The sequence below is a fragment of the Pygoscelis adeliae genome, unplaced genomic scaffold (genome assembly GCF_000699105.1).
Source record: "Pygoscelis adeliae isolate BGI_AS28 unplaced genomic scaffold, ASM69910v1 Scaffold95, whole genome shotgun sequence".
Classification (NCBI taxonomy): domain Eukaryota; kingdom Metazoa; phylum Chordata; class Aves; order Sphenisciformes; family Spheniscidae; genus Pygoscelis; species Pygoscelis adeliae.
Genome location: NW_008824869.1, coordinates 1,950,224 through 1,961,067, shown reverse-complemented (window position 1 = coordinate 1,961,067; position 10,844 = coordinate 1,950,224). Strand labels below are relative to the sequence as shown.

Sequence of the window (10,844 nt, the reverse complement as noted above, 5' to 3'; positions counted from 1 at the left end):
GCTCTCTACAACTACCTGAAAGGAGGTTGTAGCGAGGTGGGTGTTGGTCTCTTCTCCCAAGTAACTAGTGATAGGACGAGAGGAAATGGCCTCAAGTTGCGCCAGGGGAGGTTTAGATTGGATGTAAGGAAAAATTTCTTTAGTGAAAGAATGAGGTGCTTAGGGACATGGTTTAGTGGGCCTGGTGGTGTTGGGTTGACAGTTGGACTCGATGATCTTAGAGGTCTCTTCCAACCTTAATGATTCTATGATTCTATTCTATGATTCTATGACTTATGTGGCATTCAGTACTATAAGCTGTCAGGTAAATACTACAACTCTCTTCATGATGGCATTATGAGATGATTTTTCCTTCCTTTCTGAATAACCTCCATCGTATTTTCATATCATGCCAAAATGTGTAACCAATACAGTTACTTTCCAACAGAGATGGATTTTCCACAGCACTTCCCAACCAGCTCAGTGCTTCTAAAATAAATCACACAAACACCACTGCGAATAGTAATATACAGTTTCTAGGTTTTACTAAGAGTTACAATTATATTTTAATTAATATTAAATATTAATATAAATATTAATAATTAAATATACATATAACTTGGTATAACTCAAAGGTGAAGTATAGTTCAAGGAAAAATATTCTGCAACAAATGAATTAACAAGGTCTTGAGTGATGAACAATACATGTTCGGAATTAATGTCACAGTACTTGCCCATTCTGGACAGCACTGTATCCAGAGAACAGCACTTCACTGTATCGTGGGATGGACAGACTGATTTTGCCCCAGGAGCTACATGGACTCAAGGGCCTGCCAACTCACTATTCCCTTGCATGAGTGGACTGCACGGCAGGGTGAAACAATGGCTGTTCTGCTTTTGGAGAGTCATCACTGGGACAGTGATATGCAGTGATAGTACCTCCTCCTAAGCTTGATAACGTGTGGTACAGCAGTCCCTGAGAAGAAAGGTACCATCTTGCATAGCCCCACTGGTGGCAGGGATTCATGCTTTCTTTTGAGCTGGCACTGGTCTCAGACACTGTGTCTGGAATATTGGTCAATCCTTCACGACATGTCTACACACTTGTCAGCCTTTCCATTACTTTTACTGAAACCCTTGAGCAGGATTAGAATCTCCGGACGTAGCCCAGGAGCTACACAGGTGTCTGTAGCCCATGGTTCTCTATAACCCTCTCTCCTCATTTGGCTAATTCTCTACATTCTTCTTTCTTGATACAGAGCTGATGCAGATAGTGCCTTCCCTCTCTATGGACACTTGCCAGGAGTCTCCTTTGGTTCTTCTGCACTGTGGAACTACTATAGACACTCTAGCAAAGGCTCAATTTCCCCTATAGTGTTTGTCAATCACACAGTGAAAAAGCTGAAAAAAATGGCCTAAACGTCATCTGACAATTAGTTTCCCAAGTTTCCTGCAAATCTGCTTTGGTCATTCTTGTGATCAGAGTCATTTCCAGGATGTTTGGTACTGACATAAATAATTCATGTTGGTAAACCATAAAATCAGTCAGACTGCTTTTAATGAAAACAAAGCAAATGGAAAAGATTTCAAGATTACTGTTGTTTACATTTCTTGTACTTACAAGCAAAGTGCAAATTAGCAAAAGAAGTTGTGTTTTGCAGCTGCTGCAGCTGCAACTATTGTTAGATAACCATTTTGATCTCCAGCAACAAGTGCTACATCTACACTGCCAAATGAAAGAGGCCCAGGAACTGACTGAACTGCTGATGGTTCAGACTTGCGAGCATGATCCCTGACAATGTTTTGGCCCATGTCAAATAGACCTCTCTCAGATAATGCCTCAGCATTGTTCAGGTGTAGCATCAGTTGTTTCCTCTTCCCAGTATGCTGCAAGATGAGACTGTGCATAGGTTGGCCCCGTTCATTCTATGTGCTCCCCCAGTGCTATCCCAGCAGGCTTTTTACTTTGAAATACTCATCATGCTGATGGGTGGCAGTATAGTTCTCATGTTATTTCATGAAAATTGCACAAAAACACGTACTCAAAATACTAGCTTTGAACATATAGGTCTAAAAGGACTTGGCCTTGGGCCAAATACCTAAGTAGAGGTGAACACAGCCAGCCTGTTCTACCTGACCTCAGGACCAAAGAATGGTCCCCAGCCTTATTTTATTGATTAGAATAGGCATCAGAAGAAGAACATTTTGGCAGCAGGAGAAGCAGGCTAGCTGTAGTGAGCTAAGGCTAAATCTGGAAGCAAAAGACTCCTGTAGTCTGTTCCTGTTTACTTATATGGCTATTTTAGTAAAGACATCTTAAGCTTTGTTTTCCATTTTTAAAATTGGGCTAATATTTTCAAGGGATACTTCAAAGAGGCATTGTGATGATAAGTTAGCAAACAGGTGCTAAAAATCCTAACAATATGTTCAAAAGCACTAAGGAACACTGACAGCTTCATATGCAGAGCTTTTTCTTGGTGATACTTTAACCAGACCCAATTCCTGCAGCAGAAAGCAGGACAAACACGAAGACACTGCTCTGATCCTCTTTTACACATGTGAATAATTTTTAAATTGTTAGTTGTCCAGAAAATTATTTAATTATCCCAGTCAGTGTGATTTCCTAGGACCCATTATGTTGGTAGGGTGAGCAAAGCTTAAAGAATTGATCTGTGCGCACACACAAAAAATTCAAACCAGTTATGCTCTCTAAAGACGGTCAGCACTTTTTCAGCATAATAATATTTAAATTTGAGGAACAGTAGCAGGATCCACCTGCCTGTTTCTGGTTCTTCTCATTGAAAATGGAAAGCTGGGAATGAATGGAGTGGAGAGTAGGGAGCTGGCTGTCACTTTTTCGCTGTGGTCCTTCTTCAGTGCAGAGATACAGCCATGAGATGCTCCTTGGGAATGGATACAATTAGGCTTCCTAGACATGACTGTTATCCAAATGTGAGAGCTGGCACTTTTTTATTCCTTGTAGTACACACAAAGTAGAAGAAATTGCATGAAAACAAGCACAAAACACTGACAGGAGCTAATATAATAATCACTGGAAAAAAAGCAAACGATATGTTAAAATGAATGAAGAGTATCTGTAAATGAACATGCTGTCAGACAGTGAAAATAGCCCCAAATTAATTAAACACGTTCTCTGTGAATATGACTGAAGTATCACTATAGGAACCGTTTGACAAAGCCACAGGGAACAAAGAAATGAATGAATACATTTATCTAATGAATTCTCAAACGTAAAGAGCAAGTGACCAAGAGGCAGGTAAAATTCAGTGTTTCCTACTATGTGACTGAATATATGAATTTAGAGAACATAATTAAAATGCTCATAAGCTCAGATAACAAATTGGCAGGTTAGAGGGTGAAGCATAGATAGTTGAGGCTGGCTAACAGTGTCAGTTATGTTTCTATGACTTCTACCCCTTTAAGAAAGCTCAGTGCAACCGGTCTGGTTTCTCTCCTCCTGGTGCAAGGTGGGAAGGAGGTCACACCTTGCAGCTCTGCAGTGTCAGGATGGATGGGTAGGAATCTGTGCTACGTGAAAGCACTGGTAGAGGGAAGGCCGAGCTTCTCACTCCCAATGGTGAGAGAAGCTCTGGGGTATGAGCAGTTACACTGTCCTTTCTTCCCCTCTTAAACGTACATCTGACCCGAAACCAGATTGCCATGTAGGAAGAATGTCCAAAATGCACATTGAGGAACTCCTCAGAAGGGTGAACTGCGGTTGTTGAATGCCAAAGGCAAGAAATGTGAGACAGCCAGGGAGGGAGAGGAGGACACTGTATTTTTGCCTGGCATTCCCTCTGTCAGATGTATCAGGTAAAAAGCAAGTGGGATCAATCACTTTTATAGGTATACAAGACTTGAAAAAATGAAATTAAATGAGTGCCAATTATTTGATGAAAACAGCATGCATATTAAGCAATCAGAATATTTTGGTCTGCCAGTTACTCATGATCCTATTGGCCCCATTTTAGGAGATGCAGAGTCACATCCTTCTCCCAAAAGAGTTTAAAACACAAAGGCCAAATCCTGCTTAGTGAATTCTCCAGAAAAAGGCACATAGATAGTTGAGAATGAAAAAATACATTATAAAAGACTTCCAACTTAAGATTAAAAAAGTTGAGGCAGAACCTCAACTCTTGACTTGAGTGAAAAAGGCTGGAGTAGAGCAGAAAATTTAAAAAAAGTCGTAAATGTCCTAAGCAGAAGCACTTAACCTCAACAAAATGTTGGAGATGATGTAAGAAAGCCAAAGAAGAAGAGATGGTAGTAATTATGAGAGAAAATGACACAGTTCTGAACAGGGCCTTTCATTGTGTTGGCAGTAGATAAAGGTCGACGCATAGAGGAATAATCATGACATGGTGGTATTGGAAAAAGCATTACAGATGGTAGCAATAAAATGAAGAAATTTACTTATTGAGTACCATGGTGTGACCACACTTTCTACTTATTCATTTGGGGGGGGGCATATAATGTACCCTAAAAATGCAAGATCCACAGTAAAACATTATTCTGACAAGAAATATACACTGTCTGACGCTGTTAATGCTGCTTGTACCTTTGCAAATTCATTGCAGAAGTTAGAAAGGGGAGTCCTTTCTTCCTTTGCCAATGCAAAGATTGTGTTTCTTGGGAGCTTGTCTTAGAAATGAACAAAGTTCAACTCTGCTCATAGCATCTAAGCAGACACTTTTGTTGTTTCTTGTGACTAGAAATCCACACAGACTGCAGCTAGTGCTGAAAAACCCTGCTCTGCATTTATATGATTAAATCCTTGCTGATTTATCTTCATTCCTGTTTTAGGGTGATCCTGGTGAGGGATTGCCAGGACCCCCTGGACTACCAGGACCCACAGGACCATCTGCTCCTTCCAGAGGATTAGTGAGTATTTGGGGTTCTCTGTCAATGAGCTCAGCTTGCCATAGAGGAATCCAGAACTAAATAGGAGGTTTTCTCTGGGAAAGTAGCCTGACTTGCCACAGAGATAATCATGTTTTCTAAAACACTCATGCAGAAATGTAAATAAATGTCTGGCTAAATTGTGTGAGTACTGTAATCTACATAAACACCCAGTATTCACATTTGAAAAAGCCAGTCAATGTGTGTGCTCTCCTGTGCAAAAGCAATAATATATGGGAGAACAAGAGACAAAAATTTCCTCAAAAAGACATTATAAACCTGAATTATTCATTTCTTCCCACTACTGAACACAGAAATGATTTGACAGTCACTTAACGTTTGCTGTCATTAAATACTACAACACATACCAGCGTGGTGACAGTGTTCATATTTTGAATGCTCAGTACTCAGGCCATGTTAAAGAATATGTTTCAGATTCATCTCTCTTCCGCACTTGGACCTTTCCCACTGTTTCCATGAGGATACATATGTACGCAGCTGAAGAAGGAATCTGGCCTGAATTTTCAATTCATGGTGGGGGAGCTGATTTTACACAGAGACACAGCCCACCACTGACACCAGTGGAAGTCCTGTGGTGGACTTTTAAACAAAATTATCTGTCACACTGAGTATTGTGAGTATTTACCAAGATAGTTTGCAACATATTCCAGTGACCAAAATGGATTATATGCTCCCCTAATCCCGGGTCTGCTAAATTATACCAATCTGTTTCTGTAGCATAAAAATAGAGTAACGGTGTTATGAAGGGCTGCACTATTTAGCCTCCACTGATACTGACTTCAAGAGAGCAGCAAGGCAGCTCCAGATCACTAGGACAAGGTGCTCCAGTCCAACAGCTTTTCTCACCCAAAGGCCACTTCTCTAAATGTAGCAGTGAACACCAGGTCCTGCACTGCCTTTACTTTCATGTTGTCTGAGTTAGCAAGTTTCAAGGCCTTTTATTCTGGCGTGAAGTGAAAGAAGACTCAGTGCAGCCTGGGAATGCATCCCTGACTCCTGGGCTTTTGAAACATTAGCTTTGGTACTATTATAACTGATTCAAGTACTAGTTCTCTGTGTACTTTGGGCTGTAGTTTACAAAGCATACACACCTATGAAACTCATCAAGGACTTGCAATGGGAATCTGTAGTTAATTTATATGAGTTGACATTATTTCATTTTAAATGTGGTGGAACTCACACATGTAGAAAAGTCATATTTCAACTGCCAAGTTTGTTGCACACCTTAGTTTATTCCTTTTAATTTTTAAAATTTTGAGTTCTATAAAACTTTCATAGCAAGTTCTATAATTTAAAAAAATGGATAACTGGACTTCATTTCCCTTTGCTATATATACTATGCAGATAAATCATGGCAAATTTTCCATGAAAAATACTTTTTTTTCTTTAGAAGTTTTAAAAAATTCTGTGATAGTATATAAGCTGGCTGTAGTTTGCACTATAGGTTCCATAATATAAGAAGATGATTTGAAGCTGAAGAAGCTTGAGTCTATGAAATTGTCTTATAGATGAGTACAACTAGATTGCAATACTAAAACCAAATTGTTTTTCTAACTAAATATTTTACAGAATGCTTTAGTATATTACTTTTCCTTTATAAAATGCCTCTTTGGATTTCAGTTGTAGGAATCTCAGAATTTGGTTTTTGAAAGAAGAGGCATATTCTAGGGAACAGTGGATAGATGTTAGGTATGCATTTTAGGATATTCTTAATGTTGGCAGGTATCTTCCAAAGTTAAAATTTTTCTGAGATATTCCTTCGTCTTCAGTTCACTTAAACAGTCACATAGCATGTGTCACCTGCAGGATTGTTATCCCTGTACTCATAGAGCATGTGCAGGTGAACATAGAGCTGAGTGTCTACAAATTAAATGGTATAAAACACTAGAAACATGACTGAAATATTTTTGTTGTATCATCATTTATTTCACCAGTGACAAGTCTGCTGCAAGGATATTGACTATAACTGTATTTGCAGTAATTGGTGAATGATATTTTCATTTGTCATCTTTAGAAGCAATATTTTGAAATGGAATTGTCCTAATTTCAGATTAGACTGGAACCTGAAGAATCGGGTTCTGGAGACATTGATGGAGAGACTGAGATTTTAAGAGTAAGTATATATTTATGTTTATTTCTCATTAGCATAATAAAGAGCTTTACTTTACTCATCCAGATTGTAGAAGGTCCATTTCACATTGCAAATTTTGTACATGTTAATTCACAGCATCCAGAAATGCCTTGTAGGGTTTCATTTCAAGATCTGAAAAGACCTAAGTGTATGTGACTGGGGAAGAAGTGTGAGAAAGAAAAAGGACAATGGCAAGAGGACTTTTTAAAATAAGAAAATGCTTTTAATCTGATTCTGAGAAGACAGTAAAGAGGAGAGAGATGGGAATGATGCTATTCTTCAGGATTTTAATTTGGAGTACCTGCTCTAAAAAATAAGTATGTGTGTATGAAATACTTTACACTGCAACTTCCACTGTTGATCCATTTTGATGGTCATTTGAACTTCCCTGTATTCTTGCCTTTGTGAAGAATTGTAACACTGTCACGTCAAGGCTGGCTAGCAGAGAGAGATGCTTCGGCTTAGTGAAAGTTAATAAGATTTTGATGCACATGTTCCTGAGTGAGGTTCTCTGGGCTGTGTAACATGGGAGACCAAACTTCTGTCATTGGGAAGGCATATTCATGCCAGGTAAACCTGAGTCTTGGGCTATTAACGCACACTTGGCCACTGGTTAGACTGGGACAGTCAAAGCAGTTGCTGCCTTAGATGTTCACCTCATCCTTCTCCCGGAGGTGTCTATCTCAGCTTCAGAAAGAGCTTATATGGCTTGTGAATCTACTAAAGTACTTAATTTTGCAGACATAATATTCAGGAAAGTTAGTATCAATTTCAGTTCATTTCAGTAGGCTGTGCTGTAAAATGCAGCTGATTCACGAGCTTTCAGCTGTGCTTGGGATCAGCAGGCTCCAGGAACAGAACAGAACAAGTGGGATGATGAGTACTGGTTCAACACTGTAGCTTAGTCTGTCACTCTTAGCATTATGTGTCAACAGCCTCAAGTAAGCTTTGCTTTAGGGATTGAATTAGCGCATTGGTCTTGTGCTTTGCCTTCACAGAGAGTTGACATCTTTTGAAAGACAGTACTCAGATGAGCATGGCTCTGGATTAAAAATGGGACATCTGGCTTGTTTTTCTTGCTCTGCTTCTGAGTTGTTGAGTGGCAAAGGAAACATTTGGAGTGGGGATTTTTTTCTACTTTTTTTTGCTGGACTATTTTTTTTCAGAGGTGAGGCTATCTTTCCTATACATCCTGCACAGAACAGTGTGCCTTTTTGGGGAAAAATAGCATCAATTAACTAGAACTTGCTGTAAGATATGGAATTATTTTGTATGTTTTGTTTTGGTTTTGAGCCACTTCTTCACCCATTATCTCTAGACAGCCAGCCAGATCTACTTTTACCATGTTCCTGTTGAAAATCCAAGTAGCAATCTATAAAATATGGATTACAGCTGCAAATAATGTGGTTTTCCATCCACAGAACCAGTCAGATATATAATGAATCAGGTGGTATATTACAGTTAAGGACAAATGTTAGGAAAATGAGAAGTCAAGTGGCTGAAGATGAAGAGACAAATGAGAAGGCTGATCCATCAGATGCAGTAAGAGAGAAACTTCTATGCAGTCTTTGGGATGGAGCATTTCCACCCTTTGATTAGAAGCTGTTTCATCAATAATACTGCAGCTTTCTGAGGAATGAACTCCCTGGATGCCTGTCTCCTATGAACTCCAGAACGCTACAGCATTCTGAGGCCTCTGTTTTGCAACACATCTAGCGACATTTTTCATTCTCTCAGACTGATTTCTGCCTCAAGAATTCTTTTCTGTTTCTTCTTTTCTCCAAAGTGCTGAATACCTTATTCCCAAGGCTCTTCACGAGGGAATTACCATGTGCTGAAAGTCAGTTATCTTGCCTAATTTAGGAGACTAGCCTCCTTAGATGCCCTGTGTAGTTAATGAGACAGGTGAGTGCTTGGAATGGCTCCCTGCAGAAGGCTCTGTTGACTGTACTGAAAATCCAAAATGACCACCTTCCTGACAGAATCCTGTAGATGATCCTAAGTCAGAGTTAAAGAGTTCTTGCCTTACAGTGCCATGCCCCAAAATTTCAAACTGTCCATGTTTGCCTGCTAATGCAATCAGTAACAAGGATGGACATGCACATGAGAGAGACTATTTGCAAACATATTATTTCTCCTAAAGTAACATATTTCATTCATTTTATTCAATTTAAATAGATCTGCTCATGTCCACACAGGATAGATCTTTGGAGCAGAGGCCATTTTTAGAGCACTAAGCACAGTCAGATCTTGACCATGAGCACAGATTCTCAGTGTTCCAGCAATAGCATGGAGAAACCCTTTGAAATGAGTAGAGAAAAAACCTAACCATTTCCCCCTGTTCAGTGATCCCTTGATTTCATTTTGGTTAAGTTTATTAACATTAGGTTGATCATTGGAATATCTGTAAGGTCTTTGCTGGGTTACAAAGAGCTGACACAGAATTTTTTTGGTTTTTAACTTCCTGCTTGCTGTTGCATGCCATGAGGTGGCACAGTTCAGAGAGCAAAGATGGAGGTCAGCGTGACCCTATGTAAGGAGTGTATCTATGAAACTAAAATCAGTTCTTAATGAAGCAGAAGGGGGATGGTAACGCAATCTGACAGTTTTATGAACCTGAGCAGTCTGTGTGAGCTTTTCCTGTTCCATGTATATGCAAATGAACCTGGGTAGGGCCATTTGTAACAATGCTGCTGATTTATCCAGGGTCTTCCTGGGCCACCAGGCCCTCCAGGACTGCCTGGTCTTCCGGGAAAGCCAGCACCCGATTCAGGTGTAGGACCACCTGGGTCACCAGGGGAAGATGGAGCTTCTGGTGAACCAGGCCCTGAAGTGAGTACCCATTTGTGCACAAATGTTAATGTTGTTTCTGTCCTACAACACTAAGTTCTAAGGCTTACAGACTGTATAATTCTTAATAATATTGCAGAATATTTAATTGAAGAGCTTGGATTTTATGCACATTTTTTACAAAAAAATAACAAAATAAATGTCTAGTTAACCAAAGCATATTACTCCACAGTGGGACATACATTTGGCAGGCAGATACTGGTGAATCTGGACCAGAATAAATAAAAAATAAGGATGCTTTTACCCACATTGAATAAGGTTAAGGATTATCTTTCCTGTGGTGCTTTCAGGAAAATGAAGTTTGCTAAATCACTTACATAATCTGCAGGGAATTTTTAGCATAAATTGAATTTTCTTTTTTCAGGAACTCTCTTCCTTCTTTTTCTTCAGCTGGGTAGAAACACTTATTCCCGTGGACATGTGAAATACAGTTCTACTGTAATAAAGTTTGCTAAAAGTTTGAGTGTTACCTATTTGTTAATAAATCCTCAGTAAAGTGTTTTTTCAGTGAAGAAAACCATTTTTTTAGCATTGATCAGCTCTGTGAATCTTCTCTGGAACTATATTTACTCATATGGTTCCCTTATTCCCTATCAACCATCTGCCAGTAGCAGTTGTTCTCAGAACTAGATTTGATCTATACCTGGTTCACATTACCTTCAAAGTGGGTCACCATGGCTGTATCTGACAAGGTGTAATTAGCATATATTAAAGAAATGTATTTGTGACACATGTTAAAGAGGAGATCTCACTGCATCTCAGCTGTGCTGTTTTTTTTTGAGGATAATGAAATCGGGAGTTAATACAAAATCTAAAAATGTGGGTATGGTAAATTTTAAGTGTCTGGCCACCAAGGTGGAAGGCAGCATCCTTTGTGCAGAGAGAAATTAAGCACCTGAAAATCTTTAAAATGGGATCCAAGAAGCACGTGCATGGGAAGCCA

General features: G+C 39.3%; 1 protein-coding gene across 1 annotated transcript in view; it reads left to right on the top strand.

Moving 5' to 3' along the window:
• Positions 1-8,533: 8,533 nt before the first annotated feature.
• COL15A1 (collagen, type XV, alpha 1) overlaps positions 8,534-10,844 on the top strand; it is a 70,682-nt gene continuing 68,371 nt past the window's right edge. The window contains exons 1-2 of the mRNA XM_009324497.1: positions 8,534-8,593; positions 9,758-9,883. Of these exons, the coding sequence (XP_009322772.1) occupies positions 8,534-8,593; positions 9,758-9,883 (186 nt within the window). The remainder of the gene's footprint in view (positions 8,594-9,757; positions 9,884-10,844) is intronic.